Raw genomic sequence first — 25,665 nt, forward strand, 5'->3', positions numbered from 1 at the left:
ATTGATCGAAGTGATAAAAAAAGATAGGAAGAAAGGATTTCTTATTTTAATTTTTTATACTAGCAAAACATACCTATGCATTGCAACAGGGCAATTTTAATTTTTTATATATAGGCATAATATATTTTTTCTATATACTTTGGCACTTTTTATTTTATAGAGGAAATCTGATAATGAAAGGTTTATGTTGGAAAATAAAGATCGCCGGCAAAACTATGTTTTTGCATATGTTATGTTCTATATAAAAAGTAAGTTTATAATTATGGCTGTACAATTTATTATTTCTTAGGCCCTGTTTAGTTTCCCACCCAAAATTTTTTCATCTATCCCATCGAATCTTTAGACACATGCATGAAACATTAAATATACATAAAAAAATAAACTAATTACACAATTTGGTTGAAAATTGCGAGACAAATCTTTTAAGCCTAGTTACTCCATGATTAACCTTAAGTGCTACAGTAACCCACATGTGCTAATGATGGATTAATTATGCTTAATAGATTTGTCTTGCAGTTTCCTGACGAGCTATGTAATTTTTTTTATTAATTTCTAAAAACCCCTCCCGACATCCTTCCGACACATTCGATGTGACACCCAAAAAATTGTTATCAGCGATCTAAACAGGGCCTTAGATTAGAAAAAAGCATGACGAAGTTCTGTGCAGAATATGACCAATGTCTTGAGGGTTTCAAAGGGCACACAATGAGCACACTGTTTCCGCTAGAGGAGTACTGAGTACTCCCTCCGTCCCAAAAAGAGTGTCGTTTTATGTTTTTGTGCCACAAGTTTTACTCGATTTGTAAAAAATATATGTAATATTTATATCTCTAAATAAATTTGTTAAAAACTAGACTTAAAGATTTTTCCAATAATACTAATTATGTACTATAAATATTAATATTTTTTACTATATATTTAGTTAAAGTTATTTCTCGGGAAGCGAAAACGACACTTATTTTGGGACGGAGGGAGTAGGTGGGAACTAATTTATTAATTTTGTAAATTTTGGAATAATCTACTATTTATTTTATTAACTTTTTAAACGGATCATTGTAGGTGTATTCTTGATAAATTCAGCAAATACGTCTTCCGTATTTTAAGCGGCATTCAGTATACGATACGATCGGGCCAGGGCAAGTGGAAGTGGGCAACTGCCCTCGCCGCATGGCATGATGGCAAATCCGCCACCCTCGTCTGTTCGGTTCGTCTCCGACTCCGAAAAAAAAGGAGGGAAACACAAGAGACGCCTCCGCCAGTCCGTCGTCACATCCTCCCTCCATCTGCCCGGAGCAGCCCATCCCCTCTGGTGAAGCTATCTGTGACTGTGAGTTCCCATCTTTCCCTCCCCATTGGGTTCCCTACTTCCGCGTTCCGCTCGCGCCGACACCTGTTCATGGAAAAGGAGGCAAGAAACCCCCACGGCCAAACGGACGCTTTACTTCGAATTGTCTCAGTCATTCTTCTTTCTTTAAAGCAATGCAAAGCCTTCAAATTAGCAAGCTAGATTTGAACCAAATGATTATTTGTTGATTTTGTCCAGAGTATAGGATTAGGGTTTAAAAGAGAGTTTTCTACGGCATTGAAATGATCAAGTTAAATTAGGGTTTTAAAAACGAGATCTCTGCGGCATTGAAATGATAAAATGGAGCTGTAAATCAGATGAAACATTAAGCTTGGGATGAATTATGTTGTTTGAATCACCTACAATCAGCAAATAAGTGATGTATGTTTTCAAAAGAGGACATTACCAGAGCCAATAATGAATTGAAAAAAAATGTCCTACTATTTAGGCCATCAAGGGCTATGATGTTGGATGCTTTGTTTCTCCTATACCAACCATCTTGTATTGATTGATTTTGGCAAGCAACATTATTAGTGGGTTTTTTTATTGCTAAACAATATTACTTGTGGTTTCCTTCATTTTGGTAAAGACTGTATCATTACTTCATTCATTCTTGCTGCAAATCTTTGTCTCTCTATGTTATTAATGTTAAAAAAATTGTCAGGTGGCATTACTATTTATACAATATCACTTAAAAAAATATCCTTATGCTTATGATATGATTTCTGCCTATTTTGCTACTGCTACACCCCTAATTTTGTAATGTTTGCTGACCTTTCGTTGGAGTGTAGGTTACCCCCTTCTCTTGCTTCATGTGAATTGTATATCTTTTTCTTTGGGGCACAATTTCTCCTATCTGGTGGGTGTCTAGTTTTTTTAGTTTCCCTTAGTAGTCACTGGGTTATCTTCAGTCAACCATTTCGTATTATGGTCAGCAGCTATAGCCTCCCACTCTAAAAGGTCCCCCTGTGTCTCAAACCCTACCTAGCTCCCGAATCCACTTCCTTGCCGATTTTGCGTTGTTGGTTTTGTTTAGCCGCACATCGTCGATCCTTATGTAATGCTGGTTCTGCCTTTCTCTTGTTGAGAATTTTGGTACTGTGGTTCACACTAGTGTTAAGTTAGTGTCTATGTTGTGCTTAATAATGATTCTATGGGCATGGGAGCTGTTTCTATTTGCCTATTATCTATTCATAAGCAGTGATGGAAGTACTCAGATGGTGCATGTACAAGGGACATGTCTGCCTCTTGGTATCTTTAATTTGATCTGTACATTTATTTCTCGAATGAGCAATTGATTCATGAAATTCAGAGAATTGGGATTACTTGTGCGGATGGATCCTCATCCTAAGGAATTTTACAAAATAATATTGAGTGCAAACGCCATGGATGACGAAAGCAAATGGCTATGGTAAAGCTTTATGCAGTTCGTTTTTTAAGTACTTCTGGTGTATGAGGTTCTACACGAAAAGCGCTACTAGCATGAATCTCTTATTTCTGTAGACACTTATATTATATTCTCTTGCTGTATTGACAAATGGTCAAAGGCATATGCTATTGATTTATGAGTTTTGTGTTATTGTTCCTTCTCTAATCTCTAGTACTCCATCCATCCAAATTATAAGATGTTCTGGCTTCTAGAAAAGCCAAAACGTCTTATGATTTGGAATGGAGGGAGTACTATTCTTTTATGGCAATGAGCATTCAGCATTCATGGAACCTTTAAAGTTTCTTTCATACTAGTAGTGCTTATGTAAGTCAGAGAGAATGTATCATAGTGATTTGTCATTTGTCCAAAAGTAAATAAAACTCAGATCAGGAGTTCTCTTTCAGCATGACTGGAATGATTAATGATCCTTCCAAGCTACTTTTTATATTTCAATTCTGTAGCGATTTAATTATCATGGACAGGGGTACCTACACCTACGCTATATGTTCATGAAGTAATCAACATTGGTTTGTACTGATCTGTTGACTGTTGCTAGATGAAGATGCATATTTAGGAACTTTGTTGAGCATGGAAATGAGGTAGGTTAGTGCAACATGTTGCAAAAAACGACATATTGCTTGAGGGGTTCTCTCTACATTGGCTTTTGCAACACTTCATGCAAGTGAAATACACAAGCTTCTAAATTGTGGATGTCAGTTAATAGCAGATCAGCATATTGAATATTGGGTGATATGATCCCATCTTGGCAACTGAAGTGTCTTCATATTTTTTTTAACTATTTATGCAACATGTTCTTTTTGATACCAAATCTTAAGCATCAAAAGTATATACATTTTAACTTTTATTAAGTTTTGAATTTACTAGTTAAAAACTACGCACAAACTCACAAATTCTTTTCACTTACAATCAGTTGTACAACTGAAGCAAGTGGCCTTTTAAGTTTTAGATTTAGAATCATAGCGAAATATGTTGGTGACATTGTGAATCTTTACAGTAAGATCTACTATTGTAGCATAGTAAATGATAAAACTAAGGTGCCTCCCTACAAAAACTATGTATTATTTTTCTGATTATATTTAATTGTACTGAAGCATGCCCAAATAGGAGCATAATGGTTGTGTGAGACTGATATATCGATTAAGTTTTCGGCCATATTTTGCAATATACTGGGCCATTTACTGCTGTTCCAAGCTGATTTATTCGATATGCCATATTGGCATCTTCTAGTGACTGATATTGACATGTCACATGTCCTACATGCTGGACAATACAACTGATATTTATTACTCCCTCCTTTCCAACTTATAAGATGTTTTGGCTTTTTTAGATACATTGTTTGTACTATGTATCTAGACATAATGTATATCTAAGTACATAGCAAAATCTGTGTATCTAGAAAAGCCAAAACGTCTTATAATTTGGAATGGAGGGAGTAGCTTGATGCTACCAACTATTGGTGGAAACAGGGAGCCTTCTATTTTTATGTTGCCCCGCTACTCTTAAAGATCTATGGAAAAAGGGACCACTTGCAATGAAGAGCTTACGTTTTACCCCTTGTATCGTGGACATAGATAGTACAACCTCCATTTCAGAAAGGTTCCAGTTCTAGTTTTGTTCAAAGTCAGATCATTCTATCTTTGACCATCAATTTCTAGAAATTCGTATAATTTAATATCATAAAATCATTTATTTAGATTTACCATGAGAAATACTTTCATATAATATCTAATTTGCATGCTAAACTATATGAATTTGCAAGAGTTGATGGTCAAAGATAGAAATGTTTGACTCAAGACAAAACTAGAACTACAACCTTTCTTTTTGAAAGAGGGACTATATCTTGCCGCTAGGACTAGTAAGACAACTGTTAAAACTTCCTAGGTCAACAATGAAAGGGAAATAGTCAAATTAAAATATTGTAAAAATTGAGAACATGTTTTTTCTTGAAGTTCCACATTAATATTTTTCCCGAGTAGTTTAGGAATTTGGTTTGCTCAAGTTTTTGTGTAGTTAGATGACAGAATCATCGGTGAAAAGACTGATTGTTCTTGTTTTCTACTGTTCGGTGCGGGGGTGGTTTTGTGTGTGTGTGTGTGTGTGTGTTTTTCACAGACTTTGTGTCCTTTGTGTATTCTCTTATCTCTTAATGAAGTGATATGCTACCCTCTTGCTTGTCCGAGAAAAATAATCATCGGCTACACAAACTAGTTTATGCTTTGCTTAAGGTGCTGGTTTTGCTTCATCTATCTTGTAGTTTAATGTCCCGAGTTTCTAATTGTAGGCTTATGATAAGCTATGAGTGCGCCACCACCTGCCAGCGCCAGAATGGATGGGAATTGTGAGAAAATCCAATTCTCATGGGGGAAGTGTATAGCTAAAGGTGTTAAAACAGGTTCACGAATCTATGGGTCCTTCACATTTGACAATGTGAAGTATTCGTTGTATGACTGTGTCTACCTGTTTAAGCATGGTGATCCTGAACCATACATTGGGAAGATTATTAAGATTTGGGAGCAAAATAAGGCTAAGAAAGTAAAAATTCTTTGGTTTTTCCTCCCTGAGGAGATTCAGAAATATTTAAGAGGTCCTGTGATGGAAAAGGAGGTTTTTCTTGCTTCTGGTGATGGTAGTGGGCTTGCGGATATCAATCCGCTGGTATGTTTCTCATAATGTCATTCCTATGTTCTGCCTTGTTTTTTTTGTCGTCGTCCTTAACTTCTTATTCTGACATCATGCCCATAGGCTTGTGCATTTTGAGTCCATAAATATTTTATCAATATTAATCAGAGGTGCTTGCTTATTGTTAGTTTGGAGTTAATGAATCAAAATGCTTGCTTCTAGTTGGTTTGTATTTGATGGATCAGAATTATCTGTTTCTTTTTAAGTTTCTCTCACTTATTGCAGCAGTGAGAGCTATAATTCAATTAAGTGCATGATCTTGATCTGCTTTAGTGCTATGGTGGTATTGTTGTTAATTCTCTGTTTCATTATCACTAATAATTGCTTGCATTCTTTCTTCCTCGTTTAGTTGCACTGAACATTCTTGGAGTTACTTGGAATTCTGAAATGTCTTTGACAATGTGTAACATGCCAAATCTGTCTCGATTAGTACTCCCTCTGTTCTGAAATATGAGCGTATTTCATATGGGAAAAGTCAAAACTTTACAAACTTTGATCAACAATTAGTCAAATTATATACAAGTTTAGGACATAAAACCCGTGTCAATAGATTTATATCCAATGAGCTTCTGAGATGATATTGATTCTTTAGCAAATAAAAATATACTGTAAGAGAAATTAAGGGTCAAATTCTGCTTTGTTTGACTTTCCTCTGGTCAAAATACATTTATCATTTTGGGGCGGAGGGAGTAAATTTTGGTCTACTTGCCAGCCAATTGTCAAAACTAAATATGAATTATCCTGTGTCTTTTAATTGGTTATTCATTCAAATTTACATAGTACATAACTACATATAGTAAGAATGGCGTGAATATGAAATTTTCCTTTTGTGACAGATTCACAAATTAGAAATGTAATTCAGTAGTAAAAAGATAGATTCACAAATTACAAATGTAATTCAGTGGTAAAAAATTTGAATCTCAGCGTGCAACAAATCTGCCAACAATTTGAATCGTTTCTAGTCGGAGGTCAACAGTTAACTTTCATTGAGCTAGTTGAGCATGCTAATTAAGTAGTGCATGTCATTGAGTGTCAATTATCAACTACAAATGTGCATGGTTGAACACTTCCAGCTCTCATGTTTCGGAGTTGTAAATGTTAAATCTGTCATTTTTCCAATTTTGGATTTATCTACTACTAAAAGGTTTCAGTGGTCATGTGTTTCTTAATTAGGAAGCTATTGCTGGAAAATGCACTGTTATATGCATTTCAAAAGACGAGAGGAATCGCCAGCCTTCGCCTCAGGAACAAACAATGGCTGATTATATCTTCTATAGGTGCTTTGATGTTAAAAACTGCACACTTTCTGATGAGTTGCCTGATAAAATCACAGGGCTGGAAGGTCAGCAAAGGATCTAGACTTGATTTATGCCCTAAAAATTTGTCTGGTAATGTTTTCAACTAAAGTGTCTAATTATAGTCCTTGTGGTGCAGTTAATGTTCTGCTGAATCCAAAAGACGAGCAAGGCATGTCCAGTGCCAGTGCAGCAAATGTTCTGCTGAATCCAAATGTGGATGAGGTTTTAGCTGCCACATTCACTGCTCCCTGTTCAGTCACTAAAGAGGATGATGAAAGTCTGGCTACTGCAATTCCCCTTCCTCAGGCATCAGTTAAGGAGGTGGATGAAAATCTGCCTGCTGCTATTCTCCTTTCACAGTCTGTGGTCAAGAAAGAGGATAAGAAATCAATAGCTGCCATTCCCCTTTCTCATTCAGCAGTCAAGGATGAAAACCAAGTTGTTTTGGCTCCCCATCCACAGTTATCAGTTACGGTCAACATTCTGAAACAAAAAGAGTCACAGAAAGCTCATGCTGGCGAGAGGCCACGAAAAAAGTTGAAATTATCCCAAGAAGCTACAGGGCAGGACATAGTCCCATCTATTACTGACAAAAGACCTGCGCAAGCTGTAAATTATTTAAACTGACTATTCCTTCACACAGTTCCTGCTATTGTTTTCTTAGCTGTTTCTTGAGTACATACAAACATGCTCCCTTTTTTTATTTAACGTTACAATCTTACAAGAATGTGAAGAGATATTACTGCATCTTTCTAAATTGTTCCATACCAAGTTTTGTACATGATTACATTTTTCCAGACCCAATATGTCTCTATTCATTGGTCACTGAAGTTAATGAGAGGTGGAATGAGGAGAAAAATGTACCAATGCAATTGTGAGCATAAGTTTGGTAGGGTATATGGTCATATATGAGAGGTGGATTGAGGAGACCAATGTCCACATCTGTGATCGCAAGTTTAGTAGGACATATGGTCATATTGTGCTCCTTACATTGATTGGCCAACGGTCATAATCTTTATGAACTTTTAACTGTCAAATCGATTAGAGTTTTGTCCCATGTCTACTGCACACCAGCAATATTCCTCCTGTCTACGGATCATTTGTCTGATTTTTTTACTGCTTTTGTTATACTTTCATTTTTTACCAATTACTATTGTTTAGTGTTTCTTACTGATTTTTCACCATATTTCCTTTTTTTAATACTAATACATTTTTCTGTTATTTAACAGGACAGAAGCACTTGGTTTAAATTTGTGAGTGATCTTTCTGCGCTACATATGCTACCCGAAGAATGCCATATCTATGCTTGAGTATCCATTATTAATCAGAATTACCATAAACTGATTACTATGTCTAGGACCTTAAATTTTATGTGATGATCTTTTTAACAAATATTTCAGCGATGGGATGACAAATTTCTACAGAGGGCTGATAAGCAGGGGACACTTGTATATATTCAAAATCTTGATACTCAGTTTGGAGGTGCTGACTTAGAGGTAGCATCCTGTCTATTTGGTTGTCATAAGCCCAATCTTCTTCTCTATTATATTCCTGGCCTAATATTTTTTCAATTATGTGAATATCTTCTGCTGTCTGTTTAGTTGCAATTCTATTTCTGCACACTCGTCTCCTACAGTTTTTCTTTCCAATAATACATTCTTTTCAATCTCAGTACTGCAGTGTTTGTTTTAGGCTTTGTTAGTACTACTATACTATTTTGTTTGTTTTATTTTATTTACTCCTACATCCCCTTCAACAGTTTTTTCATGACAATAATGTTTGCAGGAGCTGGTTCGTGAAGCACTACAGCTAAGTTGCATTGCCAAGCCCATTAACCACCCCACCTGTGATGATCCAAACAACGGTGAGTTGTTCACTAGTTCAAGTGAAACACTGGGCAGTGGTGGTGTGGTTCGCGTATGTTGGGGGGGGGGTCACGAAGCTGGGGTGGCACATGGCATAGGGATTTAAATGACCTATTGTTGACATAGAAAAAGGGGAAAGGGTGATGGACCGTTGGATCCACATCAAGGTTACTAAATTGGCTAGTCATCGCGATACCTACCAGGACGTCGACCACTCGACCTGGTTGGTCTAGTCATCTATATAGTCGTCCTGTATATACCAGGACATAAATGTAGGGTACATATATTGAGCGTCAAGACTATATTTCTGGTTAGATGGATCCAGAACTCCATATTCTTGTGCTGCTATAGCCTTTTCTATAAGGGATGCAGCATCTGGAGAAGCTGAGTATGCTGAACCAGCGGCAGCTGATGAGCTCATCTTCGTGCTCCCTTCCTGCGCACCTGCAACCTTTCCTTGACCCCTGCTGCCCTACAGCAGGAGGGAGGAGGAAGCAGCAGGGAAGATGCACGGACGAGCAGGCGAGCAGCTGGGAACTGGAAGGGAGGGAGGACGGAGGAGTGGATGAGATGTAGCTGTTGCACGCGCACAGCAACTTTGCAGCCAGCGGCTGAAGGTTTCACAGGGTGAGGAGGTGAGGGAAAGAGTGGGAGAGAGATAGGAGAGGAACCCTAATAGGCTTGGCCCAAACAGAGTTAGCCAGTTCTGAAGCAGCTCATCTGCCTATTTGATGTCTAGTCAGTTAGGGTACCTATTCAGACGATTAATCGTGACTAGTTGACAATTAATTGGACGACCACGTTTTTTATCGCTCTGATCGAGTCGGAGTGCCTAATCGAGTGCTGGGTATGGGGCGATGAATCGTGATGAATCATGATTAATTGGATGATCTGCATCATCCTACCACCCAAAGTTGGACTGATATTTGGCCTCATATGTCGATAGATGTATATACTTTTCCTTAATTAAATATATGTTCCATAAATGGTCAGCTTTGTCCATTTAGTGGTGGACTGGTATTTTTCTTCTTGGTTCTTGCAATTTAACTACAAGTGGTTTTTTTATCTGTAGGAAAAGCATATGCTATATTCAGGACTAAAAATGATGCTGATGTGGCTATTTCAAAAATCAATTCAGGCTTGGTTGTTGGTGGAAGGTATGTGTTTATACCTGGATGTAATTTACTCTCTGTGTTCAGTGCCAATGTGTCATTATTTTGAATTTTGCTTGAGTGGGGTTTTATATGCTGTGTCAACTGTTGAAATCTCGTGGCAGATCAACTGCCAAAAATTATGAGTTAGATCAAAGATCTTCTGTGGGGATGCTCTGACTCACTGGCTAGTTAATAAAGTTTGTCGAGCATGATTTTCTTGGTTAGCTACTGTTAATTCTTGTCTATTTTATAACTTGCAGACCACTCTACTGCAGCAAAGGTTTACTCAAGGTTCCAAAATCTTCAGGAACTCTTGTTGGGCACTTGACCTTACGCAATATTAAAATTGGTAAAAGACAGCGAGAAGAGCAGGTGGGTGTTTTATACTCCCTCCATCCCAAATTGTGAGTCATTCCAAGAATTTTGAAGAGTCAAAAATATCAAGTTTGACCAAATTTCAACTAAGTATTATTAGGTTCTTCATTAATTATATTTTCATAATATATCTATTTGATGCCACAAAACTTTGTAATTTTTTCTATAATTTTGGTCAAACTTGAGATGCTTTGACTCTCCAAGATTCTCGGAATGACTTACAATTTGGGATGGAGGGAGTAATAAACTCCGCGATTTTTTCCTTTTTCCTTTGCTTGGTATTTGATGCAACTGTCTGTTCTGCAGAGGAAGTCTGTATTGACGTCACATTGCTCTCAGCCCAACACGATAGAGTATGAGATGGCCTTGGAGTGGATGATTCTAAAAGAAGAACACAGGAGAAAAATCAGGAAACTTCACGAGGTAGGCGTAATTCTGTTGAAGATCTGTATGAATGCGTTATCTTGTGTCTCACATGCAGAACCTAATTTTGCATCTTCAATCGGTTTGTAGATGCATAGAGATCACAGGAAAGGGTTTGCAAGTATGGGCAGCAAGAGTGCAAGGATAGAGAAGTAGCAGGCTGGTTCTTGTGCCATATCAGATGGAGGCCTTCGTAATTACCACTTGATGATGGACAAGTTTCATATGTGGAAGACGGTTGTGCACAGGTTTTTTTTTCTTTTGTTTGCAGCTGAACTCATTTCGTGTACTAAGTGCACCATACGTTGACTGCTGATGTTAATTCTCCTTAGGAATGGAAAGGAGCAAAAATCGCAGGACAGCCTTAGAAATTAGAATAGCCTAGGCAGGATCCGTTGCAGCAAGTTTGATGACGTGCGTACCAATGGGTTCCTTTTTTTTAATGACGTGCGTACGAGCAACACCAAGAGGTCTGTTTGATTATAGGGTTTGTTTGGTTGGTGACCAAAAGCTGCCATGCTAAGGCCTTGTTTAGTTTGCAAAAATTTTCAAGATTCTCTGTCACATCGAATCTTTGGTTGCATGTATGGAGCATTAAATATAGATAAAAATAAAAACTAATTGCATAGTTTATCTGTAATTTGTGAGATGAATCTTTTGAGCCTAGTTACTTCATGATTGGACAATGTTTGTCAAATAAAAATGAAAATGCTACAGTAGCCAAAAACCAAAATTTTTACGAACTAAACCTAAAGGTTCGTCTGCAACTGTTTGGTTCACTGCCGCAATTATAGCATGATATACGCCCTGTTTGGTTTTAAATGTTAAAGTTTATTGCTCGTCACATTGAATTTATGGGCACGTACATAGAATACTAAATATAAACTACTTATGAAACTAAAAGTATAGCTAGAGAGTAATTTGCGAGATAAATTTTTTGAGCCTAATTACTCTATGGTTGGACATTAATTGTTAAATAAGATAAAAATATTGTGGTACTCATTAAACTTTAACAACACCAATCAAACACCCCCATACTTTTTTAACATCTCACCTCACATGTCATAGACTTATTTTTGTGCCAAATCTTGTCACAAGTGTAGCTTTGATTTTGGTCGCTACATTTTCTTTGATAGTAGCTTGCCTGGCAAATTAAGTTCCTAAATCAATGATTTGTGCACCGGCTGACCACACTCCTTCCTCTGAGCCAGCCCTCGCGCGTGCTCGTCGAAGCCAGGCTCGCACGGGCGCCAATCAGATTAAGGTATTGGAGTACTGTGGCGCAGTGATCTCAGACGAAATGACCAAGCTAAAAGTCTTCACAAACTACTACTACATGCTGCTTGGGACAGAAATCCAGCTTGCTTGGCACTTTGACATGTAGACGGTACACTCTGGACAGCAAACAGTGGACCCAGGCCTGCTCACTGCCCCCTTCACTCTGGCTGAAGCAAAAACGGCTATTGCTGGCATGAACAAGAACAGTGCTATGGGGCCTGATAGTGATAGCCCACACTATTCTCCTTGCGAAGAAGCATGGCGTCATCACCCTCGACGCCCAGAGACCAATATCCCCTCAAAATCTGTCGGTCAAACTACTAACCAAGATGATGACAGCGCGACTACTGAAAGAGATTACAAAATTGTTGCGTTTGATCTGACCTGCCTTTTCTAGCTAGCAAGAAACAAGGCATAGACAACTTATTTTAGAACACCGAATAGAATAACTGTTTCTTCCAAAAAAATAATAATCTAAAATTAGACTCATAACACAAATAGCTACTCTCTTGGGGTTACTCAAGCCTATCGTTTTAGGTGGCATACTAAGATGACCCTCTAGGCTTCTTGTGTTTTTCCAACTCTGGTTTTGAAGGCTTAGGCATTTCAACATTGGTTTGGGTGAAACTTGTTAAACACTAGCTCATAAAATGGTTATGTAAGGAAACTATAGCGGGAAGAAGTTCGTTTTTTCACTAGAAGGGTGAAATCATCTAAACTGGAACATGATTTTTCTAGCATTTTAGGTAAAAGCTGTTTGCAAGTGACCTTATTGCTTTTACCAAATGCGGTCTAATACTATAGCTATCATCCAAATATGGCCCATCTTTTAAGTCTGGTTTATTGGAACTACTCTATTAGGGGCCTTGGGGGTGGCACATTTAGTTTTCATGAGAATTGAAAATGAGAAAAACAAGTGTATGAGCTAGTACATTGAAAATGAGAAAACAAGTGTATGAGCTAGTACATTTAGTTTTTACGCGAGGTCCTAGGTCAGGCTGGCGAGGCCCTATGGCCGGCGTGAGCTCCTTCCCCATGCACGACGTGCAAGCTCCATCCCAGCCCGTCCCTAGCACTGGTGGATGGAAGCGTAGCCCCGTCCCTAGCACTTGCGGGCGGGCGTGCGGCCTCGTACCTGGCTTCAGCGGGTGAAGGTGTGGCCCCGACCCCGGAGCGGGCGGGTGCAGGCACAACCCCATCCTCTTAGGTCGACGAGCCCTCTCGTGCACTCCCCTGACTACGCCCACAACATGTGAGCCTCCTCCCTTTCACTATGGTTGCCATCGAGTCCCCTCCTTTGTCTACGGTCGTGGCCGGCGAGCCCCTCCATTGACTACTTCGCGCGCCTAGCACCAACTAGTCAGCAAAGAAGAAGATGGAGTCTTGCAGTCCATAACGTGTAGGGTCCACTTGTGAGTGAGAGAAGCTTTTTCGAAAGCCACAACTATTTAACCAAACAAGATTTCAGCTTTTCAAGCGTTTTCATAGCAACTTTTGTAAAAAGTCATATACCCTAGTATTAATTTCTTCAATGATTGGGTCGCTAGGATTTATGAAATACTGACATCATTTTCTAGGTAATATTTTGTGACTGAAAATACTGTTCATTGATAGAAAAAATACAAAGCGAACAGAGCCTAAAAGCATGTGTAATAAGAAAAAAGAGAATTGTTGCAAGTGCACGCAACGCAACTAGTACATCTTTGTCTCTTTGCAGCCTACCGCTCCACCGTGCCTAGAGAATGGGTCCCACACGACAGCGAGAGGAACCGGGAACAGCCAAACGGCACAAGAGCCGGGAGCAGGGTTTTTGGCTGGGAGACCCCAACCGCACCAGGACCAGAGTGGAAGGTCAGCCTAACGCCACCGCCGCCGTGCTCGCGCCGCACGCAACTCTCAACTCTCTGACGCCTCCGCCGCCGCCGCCTCCTCCTCCTCCTCCGTCGACTCCGCCGAGAAAGACGCAAACCAAGGAGGGAGGAGGGAGCGCGAAGATGGGCGCGGGGGACGGCGAGGTCGCTGCGAGCAAAGAGAAGGGCAGCGGCGCCGGAGGGGGCGGCGTCGAGCGGACGTCGCTGGACGGGGTGCGGGATAAGAACGTGATGCAGCTCAAGAAGCTTAATACGGCGCTCTTCCCTGTCCGCTACAACGAAAAATACTACCAGGACGCCATCGCCTCCAAGGATTTCTCCAAACTAGGTGCGCCATCCACTCCTCTATCCGACCCCCGTCTCCCTCCTCTGTTCTCTGCTCTATGCCACGATTGCACCCCTTGAGTCATTGGATCTACGATTGGCGTCCAAAAGGACGAGCTGTTGCGGCGAGATTGAGAAGACGCCGTTAGGATTCAGACGAATGTGATGTGTAAAAAGGGATGATTTGTTTGGTTAGGCCCGATCTTGTACGGTCATGGTAGCTGTGGTGCTTAGGCTGGGTAATGCCCCCAGGTTGTACGGACGCATTTTTTGGGGGGTAGATACTGATTATATTGATTCATCTATTGGTTCAGCTGATTATGTGTGAAATTGGTTGCTGCCCCTCTTGATGAGTGATGCCAACAGCTGAACTGTTATTTCCCTGCATTTGTCTGCAGCTTACTACAGCGATATTTGTGTTGGCGCGATAGCTTGTCGCCTGGAGAAGAAGGAAGGAGGAGCAATCCGAGTTTACATTATGACCTTGGGTGTACTGGCACCATATCGGGGTCTTGGTATTGGTGAGTTTTTCCCCTTCGGATTCACTTTTGCAGTTATTTGAGGAGATCGACCAACCTGTTTGCTATGATGTTTGTAATGCCTTGGAAGACAGATATGTGTGCATCATCATTGATTTCAATAGATATTTGGTGATTACATCTTGAGTCCGCACATCTATTCCTGATAATTGATATCGTCAAACTAATATCAATTGTATTGTTATTGTAGATGTACTGATTCTCATTTTATTTACAAATCACAACCTAACTTCAACTGTATAAACAATGCTCTAACACTATCTTCTTTCAACTCAACCTAAAAAGGTAGTATGTACTTACCAACTTCACTGACAGTGCTGATGTGTTGTAGGTCATCGTATAAGCTGTTTAGGTGGCACTATTAGCAAGCCTATGTGAAAAATTGAACTGCTATTTATTTGCTAGAGCTGATGCAATTTATGTTACTAGCATTGTCTTCTCAGCTTGCTTGCATTTAGCTACTAGGCTTTCATCTCCTAGTAGAGTTGGTGCGTATTGTTGCTGCTTTTCCCAAGTGTCAATGCTTAAGCAATAATCTGCAAGTGTCACTACAGAGAACTAGAGAAGTTAAAATTAGTGTGCTTATTCTTTAGGGAAAGTACACTGGTATTGTCTCGTAGGTGGTCTCATGTAGTGCCATGTAATTTTAAGACTACTTAATAGACAACATGTACAACAGTTGTCTTTTAAGTTATCTCGTAGTAACTCACAGATTCCTTAATTTATGCATGGAATAAAGTAAAGTTGTGAGTGGCATGACAACAACAAGTCATTAGATGGTATTATAGTTGTCTCATAGTCCTGAATTTTAGCTCATGAGGTGGTTGTTTTGCGAAACAACAACCTCCTATCTCCTCTCTTTCTTTCCTCCACATCAGCAAAAATCATACGCGACACTACATGAGACGAGACCGCTGATGTGTAGCAATTCACTTGCCCTTAGGGAGCTTGTTTTTTAGCACAACTGAAGCCTCATGCTAGATAATCAGGGTTATTACTTGTAGATTTTCCATATCAAGGTAAAGGTAACATACATTTTAACTTCACAGGGAAGGTTAAATAATCATTATGTAATAACTATATAGCATGATAATAACTTTTGTAGATTTTGCCAGTAATCGTGTACTTTCTTTTTAAGCTCTGAGTCTCTTTCAGTCTTTCCCTAACCATAGTCACTTTTACTCACTTGATTGTTCTAGAGTCCACTAAATACTAAGCTACATGCCTACACCACCATTGACCCTGCCATTTATTTTCTTGCTGTCGAGTTTCAATGTTTCATAGATTGCAGATAGACTTTTAGGAGCTATGATCAAATATAACACTACATATGGACCTAGTGTGGCAACTTTCTGCTGTTTACACTTGAGTTCATTGTAGAAGTGAAAAGTTCAACATGATGGTTTCTTGGAAATCCTTAATGTGCACAAGAAAACATTCAGAGATCTTGAATCTGGTATTCCTTTGCAACTTCTGTTGGCCACCTGTACTGTTACTGTTACTTGCTCCTGAAGATGGATGCAGTTGAAAAAGAATACGAGTATTGTGTTTTTTTGGGTTGACTTCCCATGGCTGAGCTACAACAAAAAAGAAAACACCACTCTGAACTGTTCTGCTCTATGCTGAATTGCTGATAAAATTGTACTACATAATAAGATCTATGCCATCTTATATTTATATTTGGCCGATTTTTTGTTGACAGGGACAAAGCTGCTGAATCATGTGTTCGATCTCTCAGCAAAGCAAAGCATCTCTGAGATATACTTGCATGTTCAGACCAACAACGACGATGCAATCGCTTTCTACAAGAAGTTTGGGTTCGAAATAACACAGACAATACATAACTACTATATGAACATAACACCACCGGATTGCTACGTTCTTACGAAATTTATTGGCCAGGCTGCTACAAAGAAGTGAGCAGTTGCCCACCCACCTTTGGAGAGACCACTGCCACCTGAGTTATGGTGGAGATAGTTGGGATCTGGTCACAGTTTGTGCTGTGCTGTCATTTTTGTGATCTCGAACGTGGTAGACATCTGAGTAGCTTTTGCTACAGCACTGAGGCATCATTTACATTAAGACTCATCTTGCTTCAGGGCATGGATTCGTGCCTGAACAATTTCTTGATTTGCTGCTTTTGTGGGAGAGCTATATGATCTTATAGGTCTCTGTATGCCCATTCAGGCTTGTATTTTGATGAATCACGATGTCAGGATGTTCTGCACGCTAATTTTGGTTGGGCTGTGACGATTAAGTTGTTTATGCTCGCCCATCATTCTTTTGCATAGACATTTTAGGATAATGCCGATCTTGAAATACTGCAAGCAGATTAGCCAAAGGTAAAGGAACGTGTGCGCCTCGAGACTTTCTTGAAAGGGTCGGGATGTTGTCTCGAGGGGTAGATAGGCGTTTCTAAAAAAATCTTCCACAATTCAAAGCAGCGGATTTGTCCGTAACTTATGCACGTATGTGTAAGTTATGCAGAAATCTGTGTAGGCTACACGGTTCAATAGAAAGCTCAAGATCAAACGAACTTGGAGATATTCGTGGAGTTGATTAGCGAGTCAACAAAGCACCTGTACTCATAAATAGGCACAACCAAGTAGATCGAGAGTGAAGCACAAATCAAATAAAAGACTCAAGAGTGAAGCACAAACCAAAGTGAAGGCATGATAATTTGTTTTCTTAAGTTCGGTTCCTTTCCAAGGAAGGACCTACTGCATCTTTGATCCATAAATACGATCGCATATGACATGACATATACAAAATGAGCAATCCGATCGCATATGACATTACATATACAAAAAGAGCAATCCATTCATTGCATATACGGATCCGCTACCGAACCAAGTTGCAGCGAACTCTAACTACAATATCACAACACACATCGCCATATGTGCTAGAGATGAGTTTAGTTTGTACCTTGAGTTTAGAGGAAGCACTGTTGCTAACAACAGCGTCCTACGAGCTGGCCGGTCGTCGATGTAGTCGTTCGCTCAGAAAGAACGCAGCTGCCGGAGCAAATGCTTAGGGAAAGAGCAAACGCTAAGTAGTCACTCTGAAGTGCTCTCCAAAAACTTAATCGCCTTCCTACCTATACAACAGTGCAGGTACGCTGGTGGACAAAGTTCCGAAGGCCTCCTCGCCTAAGCTCCTCGTGCGCGCAAGGAGCTCAGGCTAGGGATGGCAAAGAGCAGCTCAAGCTAAAAAAGAAAGGCCGAAAACGAGGAAGGATGTGTCTCTCATGAAAGAGAAGAGGAGGCATACATGCCCCTCATGCGCATGGATGGCAGAGAGCAGCTCAAGCTCAAAAAGAAAGGAGAGTGAGGAATGATGTGTCTCCCATGAAGGAGAGGGGAAGACGTACATGGTCATGTGTGACTCGTCCTAAATGAGTTGGGCACAACATTTGTTTACAAATGCACGTGGTTTATGACTCAACCCAACTCTCACTTTCACCTTGTCTATAGGAGCACCAACAAGCTTCCTATTTAAGTTGAGCACCTTCTTAGTGACTGTACCATGTTGCACTAATCTCACTCTCACTTAGCAGTTATTGTGGCCCTTTGAAATTTCTTTAATTAATTGCTAGACTAATCATAGGCCAAGTCCAATTAATGCAACACCTACGTCTCAGTTGAGGAAGCTCCAAGCGACCCAAGTATGAAGCTTAAGCGACATCTCTTCCAACCATCTTCTTTGCTTCACTATAGGACTTCTTCCCTTGTGAAGGCGAAGTTAAAGCCTTCACACTTTCTCACAGCTTACCACAAGCGTGGGAGCTCATCAAACTCCATGTTGTTTATGAGACTTTTCCTCCTTGCCCTCAAACTCCTTGAGCTTTCTATTGATGAAACCTACAAGTGCTTAAGCATTTGGTTGCATTCTTTTACTTTCGATCACTAAATCTCTCAATCCAACTCATCAGAATTCCCACAAAACTCAAAAGCCTCATAAATAAAGGTCGGGGGAGCTAGAGAGGCATTTGGATCAACGATATGGGCATTGGTGAGAAGCAACGCCCCCTCCAAATAAGGGGGAGGGAGTATATATACTCCATTCACAAAAACTACCAGTTATGTTAGTCAAAGAGCATGACCTATATACTTGAACAGAAACTAGCTAGCTGTTGAAACTAAAAAAAACTAGGTATTGGAACTGAATATACTTAACTTATGCCCAGGTCCATAACCTACGCAACTAAACATAACGACCTAGGCCAGTTTGCAAAATAGTAGCTAAAAGCATCTAGACCCCTAATTCAGTTCTAGGGATTAATGATGATACAATAATCGTCACTAATGTTTTTTTTGCAGCGGCATTATTTAGTGATGCCATAATTATGCATACTAATTGTGCTCTTATATTTTCATGCTCCTAATTGTAGTTTTCAATCGGTTTTAAAAGGATACGCGTGACAGACTAAGGATGAGCTAGTTCTAAGTGTTATTTGGCATGGAGAGACACAATAGTTTAGGTTCTTATTTCCTCCTTTAGTATAAGTGAAAGCCTAAGTTTAGTAATTGATTGACAACACTTGTGCCCTAGCAGAATCTACCATACCAGTTTCTGCAGTGTAACTGCAGGACAGTCGGTAAAATTGACTAGACCGATTTTGGCAGACTACTGCAAATTAATTTTTAATTGCTTACTTAGTTGTTGATCCTATTCACCCCCCCATAGGCACCAGCTTAGTCTTTCAAAACATATTTCAAACCTTTGACTTTGATTTTTTTTCAAACATATTTAGGAAAACCTTGTTAACTCTATTTTGAAAACCACTTTAAACTATATTTTGAGAAGTCATTGACAATAGATCACCTGAAATCTTTTTATGCTCTAAATTTAAATGGCCATTTTAAAACCACTTTCAATCAAATCTTGAATTTTGAAAGGTAGAACAAACAATTTTTGGAACATTATTAATCTAAAATTAAAACATATTTTGAACTTATATTTGGAATATGTTTCTAAAGTATTTTGAGAATTAAGACACTAGGCCCTCCAAGACGAAAAGTTTTTGGGTGTCACATCAAATATGTCGACACATATTTGAAATACTAAATATAGACTAATAAAAAATAAATTACATAGCTTGCTTGAAAACTGTGAGACAAATTTATTAAGCCTAATTAATCCACCATTAGCACATGTGGGTTACTATAGTAGTTATGGCTAATCATGGTCTAATTAGGTTTAAAAGATTCGTCTCGCGAGTTACATCCAAACTGTGTAATTAGTTTTTATTTTTGTCTACATTTAATGCTCTATGTATGTGTCTAAAGATTCGATGTGATGGATGAAAATTTTTTGGGTGGAGAACTAAACAAGGCCTTTGTTTCTCTGTGAGAAGAACTGCAGCCGGTCCAATTAAATGATCAGCCTGACTAGATCATATAGCGCTTCACACAAGATGGGAAATTCAGTGTAAGATCAGCTTTACATGTTCAATCTTTAGATCCATCCGTTATTTGGGAAAAAAAATATGGAAGGCCAAGGGTGAACCGAAGTGCAGATTTTTCCGTTAGCTGCTGCTACAAAGAAATATCTTAACTTCAGATACAATCATCAGGCGACAAGGCCAGGCAAATCCCACCTATCAGCTATGCAGAATAGAAACTGAATAGCCAAGCCACATGGTGGCAGATTGCTCTTTCTCAAAGATGGTCCGGTCAATATTAGCTCAAAAGTTCAACCTGCCAATGACCATCAAAACACAACAGGTACAAGAATCAAACAGTTGTGGTATACCATGATTGGGCAGGGAGATGATAGAAGACGCACTCAGCTAGTCATCTATGCAGTATGGAACATATGGAAAGAGCATTATAGAAGAGTCTTCAACAATAAATCGCAAACGTTGGCACAGGTAGCAAGCATTTTTTTTTTGAAAATTTAGCAGGAGCTCTGCCTCTCAGTTAAGGAAAGATAGAGGTTTATGTACAGAGTAGCAAGCATAATCCAACAGGACATCTTGCTATATGATATGGCGCAGGGAAAAATGTTCATGTAATTTTCTGAAAATTACAAAGAAACAAACCTGGCATGCAGCCAACATGCACGTACTGCAGGATGCTGTTATTTTCTTTCCTGTTTCTTCCGGTTAAATACTAGGATGTTATACTGTCCATGTAAACTGTTGTAACTCTTAAACTTCCTCTTAATGCAAAGACAGGGCACCTGCCACTTTCATGCTAAAAGAAGTATTTTGAGAATTTAGACCCTTTTGTAAACATAGTTTAGAATATTTTCAAGACTTTTCAAACTAAAGCTTGCACTTTTAGAGCTAGTGTTTGAAACAAAACTATGAAGTTTTATTCTTGAAAATAGAATATAACCTATTCATAGCTTGATCAAATTTTAGAAATTCATTTACACACCATAAAGGTAGTGCAAAGGCACGAATGTAAGCAAACAAAATTACATTAACTTTTTTTTAAAAATAAAATATAAAACCACATTTTCATTCTCTGAATTGACAACAAACTAAATAATCTCAGAGAATTTTAGAAAGAATATTAAAATCGTCTTGGTGGCATTGCTACTAGCTTGGTGGGTGAGATTATCCGGATCACATTATTATTTTTTGATCTTATGTGAATCTGAAGAAAAACCAAGCCATGCTATTATCTTCCACTATTTATGCATTGGAGAATCACGACAACGTTGAGGTCAAAATTAGATGGATTGGCTCAAACTCCACAAGGTGATAGCTCCTCATTGTTTCTACAAGGGCCTATTTATGACATCATCATCTTCAAATTTGTGGAGTTAGAACTAAATCCATTGAGAGCATTTGGATGTAACAATTTATTTTAGGCTACAACTCTAAATCTACAAGAGCCGTGAAGCTTGAGCTCCCCAAAACAGTCATTAAGTTATTTCTATGGTGTCAAGAGAAGGGAGGGTGTAGAAGAAATATGACATACCCTTATGATTTGTAGGGGTGAGAAGGGAGATCTACGAATGAGATTTATAACAGTAATCAAATAACATCAACATAGTTTGCGGAAGCCCATCAACTCTTCAAAATTGTTAGTTTGTGTTGTGATAGCAATCGTGACTTGATGAGATGTCTTAATGGTGAATGGAGCCAATCAACCTAGTGGGATTGCGAAGAACTCAACTATATATGTATATACTAGGTAATGTGCCCGTGCGTTGCTACGGATGATAAGATAACAATACTATGAAATAAACACCGACATTAAAGTGATATTTAATCCAAAAAACAAAGTTTGTGAAATTAACATAGTGACAGAGAGCGTGACATCGCATACTCACCAACACTACCATATAGACCCTCCCCTAGCTTTAGCAGGCGCTGTGGTGACGGGGGTCACCTCGGGTGCCACCCGACATCTCACCCCCCGCCCATTCGGCGCTGGATCGCAACCGCCGCCCTATCTGTCGCGGTGACAGCCCTCCCCCGGTTTCAGCAGCACCCCACCCACCGTCCATCTCGATCTCTTCTTTCCCAAATCTTGTTTTTTTGGAAGGAGAAAATAAGATGAGGGATGGAAATCAAACATGTGCGGTGCATGTGTGGGGATGGAGATGCAGCCATGAACGGGACAATAATATATGTATGAGCGTGTGTTGTATTGTCATCACATATATTACAAAGAACATGATAGCAATTCAAACATAAATGTTTCTTATTGCAACAAGTTATATATGCACATATTTGAGCATCTTAGGCATTGTAGCAGTGATAGTTTAGTCTTCTTATGCATAGACAAGGGGCTATTGAGGTATGCAATGACATTAACCCTAGCCTAGTGCTTCTAGGCACCTGAGCTCACTAATATAAGCTTGTTTGTTAGATGCAACTATCGAGGTATTTTTCCTATTCCTGAGCTCACTAATACTATAAGCTTGTTTTTATTCAGTATGTTGTAGAGCCCATTGAACAATCTATAACTGCATTAGATTCATGCTTATTGTATGCCCTAGAGTGGAAGGAGTATGTTGTCACTTCCCACTTTGAAATGTTCAGATGTATATGGATCTAGTGAATGATCAACTAACTAAATTATGTCATATCAAGTAATCACGACCAGTGCTGGTTGCTATTACATGTTAGGTATTATTGAATATACCAGTGTATATCTCGAGATACATGCTTTGAGGTAGTGTTGTACAAGTCATGTACGCTCAATAAAACTTTCTCAATATCTTGCAGTGCCTATCTATCACGCTTAGGTAAATTTTTTAATCTATGAAAACCAAGGCATAAAAAGTAACATCTCATATACTTCTTAGCTGATGGCATATGTAGTGTTTGCAAACCATAAAATCAATAAAACTGAAGTATTGCAATTATTGGTCCCTGCAAAAGTTGTATTTGGATAGGGAAAGCATTCTCAGATGCATTGTAATTAAAAAATACTAACTTCTCTGCATGTCCCTCTCCAAGAGTCCAAGGAAAAGCATTTACAGAAGCCTTGCAAATTCATAAAGCTACATCGTCCCAACCTGCACCAGATATAAATCCCATTTCAGTTAACTGGAAAGGAAACATAATTTTTAGCCTCCAGAAAGAACACACAGCGTATTGGAATAGAACGGTGTTAGTCTCTCATTACATTTGTTCAACTGAATAGACAAGAACAACATCCCATCTTGCAAACATATGAAGTGAATCAGCAAGCAAGAAGTTATAATAAAGAATACTGGAAACCATATTCCTCGCATGGGAAGCAAAATTAGAAATAAGAAATTGTTTTCAGCACATGGTGAAACCCGCGCATGCTGTCTATAGCTCAGAGCAATGGGAAAACTAACACAATAGGCTTACAAAATACATACATATCTCTACAGCAGGATCTCTTATTGTGCAAAACCTGTATTATGAACTAAATTGATTTGGGGAAAATCAGAGAGCTCACACAAGATGGTTTCTAGGAAGAGCAGATATTCAGATTATCAGAAGAGTAGAAAAGCACTGAAGCACCCAAAAAGAAACAAGCCTTGTCCTTTGCCTACAATGTGAGAGCATCCACATATTCGCTGCCAGTAGAGCAGATAATCAGTACACATCAACGGCAGTTTACATCCAAAAGTTTATCTCCACTCCCAATTTCCAAAAACAAAAACCTCACTCAATAGCCTTAAAAGAAAATTATACCACAAACCTGATATTTCATTCACGTTATGCACTATCAAGTCAAAATTACCAGCAATTTTGCTATTACTAAACTAAGCGAAAGGTGCATAGCAACATTACCAGCTTGTCTTGTGCTGGATTCGCAAGTTAGTTCCTCCCTAAACTCTCCATCACTACAGAGCAAATCAACAAAACCAAGACTAATAGTAGGGCCGGATCCAATAAAAGGACACGGTGAACATATGCACACTTGATAACTTTTGTAGCAAAATCAAATTTGGTAGGCTTGATATTAGATCAGATCTGAGTACGCCAAATAGCTTAAGTTAGGGTTTGGGTCCTCGGCTTCGCACAGAAGGGAGAGCTAAGGATGGACGTACCTATTGGTGCTCGTCGCCGGCGAAGGGTCTAGCGAAGACATGGCCAAGGGCCCGACGAAAACCTGGGCACTTGCCATAAGGCTGCCGCGATGGTCTGCGGTTGCCAAGAGAGAGAGAGAGAGAGAGAGAGAGAGAGAGAGAGAGAGAGAGAGAGAGTGCGTGCAGGCCCTGCGCCCTGGTGGCCAGCGCCTCGCCTAGTAGGGCAGCCTCGCATCCTTGGCTGGAGCCATAGCCTGGTGGGCTGGTGCCTCACCGTGGGGGAGAGATCGAGGAGGAGGAGTCGCATGCGTGGGAGAGGTGGCGTCGGGGGAGTGGGGGAGTCAAGTGCGGGGTGGGAGGCGTGGGGGGTGAGGGGGATGCGGATTTTTTTTCACATAGATGGCAGACAGACGGCCGAAGGAAATTGTCACACCAAAAAATTGTCCACTCTTTAGTCTTTTACACACACAAGTGCTATTCTACACCCTAGGTGTAGAATACTATTCTACACCGAACTGTTATACTGAGCAGAATAGTATCGTTCAATATCTACGTTTCACTATTGTTCAGTATTTCATGGTCTTGAGTGTAGTACTAGATGATACTGAACACGGCATGGTTCAGAACCACTCAGTATTTTTGCTCTGCTCAGTTCTAGCTTGCGGTGTAGAATAATATTCTACACCTAGGGTATAGAATAGCGCTGCCGTATATATATTGTATTAATAAAAAAAGAGTCATAATACACCTAAACACACTCACACACCCCACCACACCTACCCTGTTTTCTAAGGCTTAAGAACTTGTTTCCGAGTATACAACGACCGAACTGAGCTAACAAACTAATAGCTCCAGTTCGGTGTAGAATAATATATTTTACACCTAGGGTGTAGAATAGAGTTGTCGTATATATATATTGTATTAATAAAAAAAGATTCATAATAGACCTAAACACACTCACACACCCCACCACACCTACCCTGTTTTCTAAGGCTTAAGCACCTGTTTCTGAGTATACAACGACCAAGCTGAGCTAACAAACTAACAACTCCGATCAGTGAGTAAGGAAAGACCCTTTGCTCCTGCCATACACCATCAGCGGGCTTCATCTCTAGCTATACTCAAATCTATGTCAGTGTTTGGTGCAGCCCCATTGAAGATACAGTCATTCCAGTGTTTCTAGATGCTCTAGGCACCAAGGATGATGATAGAGTTTAATCCTTTTCTTCCAGTGTTTCCTCCTTTCCCCACCAGTCCTCCCAAGCAGAATCATTGGGCTGAGGCATGAGTGAAGAGAGTCCGACGCACTACAGGAGAGAAAACCATAATTGCCTAGCAAAAACACACCCAATCGGAGGTGCTGAATGCTTTCTTGTTCCTGGTCACAAAACAAACATTTGGCTGGCTGGGGAAATCCTCACCGAGCAAGCCTGTCAGCTGTCCAACACCAGTTATGGAAAACTAGCCACATGAAAAAATGGGATTTGGGAGGAGCCCATGTGTCGGCGTCTAGACTCGTGGTCTAGACACAAACGAGTATAAGTATGCGTGACCACCTAAACCCGGATGGTGATGCAAAGGAAACACAGAGAG

At 39.6% G+C, this 25,665-nt stretch overlaps 2 protein-coding genes and 1 long non-coding RNA gene across 4 annotated transcripts; 2 read left to right on the forward strand and 1 right to left on the reverse strand.

Moving 5' to 3' along the window:
* LOC110433342 (protein ANTI-SILENCING 1-like) lies at positions 1,150-11,160 on the forward strand. 2 transcript variants are annotated; one of them, XR_002450736.1, is made up of 12 exons: positions 1,150-1,327; positions 5,077-5,450; positions 6,648-6,816; positions 6,909-7,381; positions 8,002-8,025; positions 8,173-8,268; positions 8,558-8,636; positions 9,710-9,794; positions 10,052-10,163; positions 10,473-10,589; positions 10,680-10,837; positions 10,922-11,153. XR_002450736.1 is itself a non-coding variant. In XM_021455229.1 (11 exons), the coding sequence occupies exons 2-11, from the start codon at positions 5,091-5,093 to the stop codon at positions 10,743-10,745; spliced, it is 1,581 nt and encodes a 526-aa protein (XP_021310904.1). In that variant the 5' UTR covers positions 1,151-1,327; positions 5,077-5,090; the 3' UTR covers positions 10,746-11,160. The 2 variants fall into 2 exon arrangements, 1 of the variants encoding a protein (XP_021310904.1); XM_021455229.1 differs by having other exon boundaries at positions 1,151-1,327; positions 10,680-11,160.
* Positions 13,644-16,864, forward strand: LOC8084808 (N-alpha-acetyltransferase 50). Its single transcript, XM_002455890.2, has 3 exons — positions 13,644-14,066; positions 14,461-14,583; positions 16,304-16,864. The coding sequence occupies exons 1-3, from the start codon at positions 13,862-13,864 to the stop codon at positions 16,519-16,521; spliced, it is 546 nt and encodes a 181-aa protein (XP_002455935.1). The 5' UTR covers positions 13,644-13,861; the 3' UTR covers positions 16,522-16,864.
* LOC110433545 lies at positions 22,841-24,428 on the reverse strand. The gene is made up of 2 exons (XR_002451012.1): positions 24,094-24,428; positions 22,841-23,082 (listed from the first exon to the last, which is right to left on the reverse strand). It is a non-coding gene; the product is annotated as an uncharacterized LOC110433545 (long non-coding RNA).

Source organism: Sorghum bicolor, chromosome 3, assembly GCF_000003195.3.
Source record: "Sorghum bicolor cultivar BTx623 chromosome 3, Sorghum_bicolor_NCBIv3, whole genome shotgun sequence".
NCBI classification, from domain to species: Eukaryota; Viridiplantae; Streptophyta; class Magnoliopsida; order Poales; family Poaceae; genus Sorghum; species Sorghum bicolor.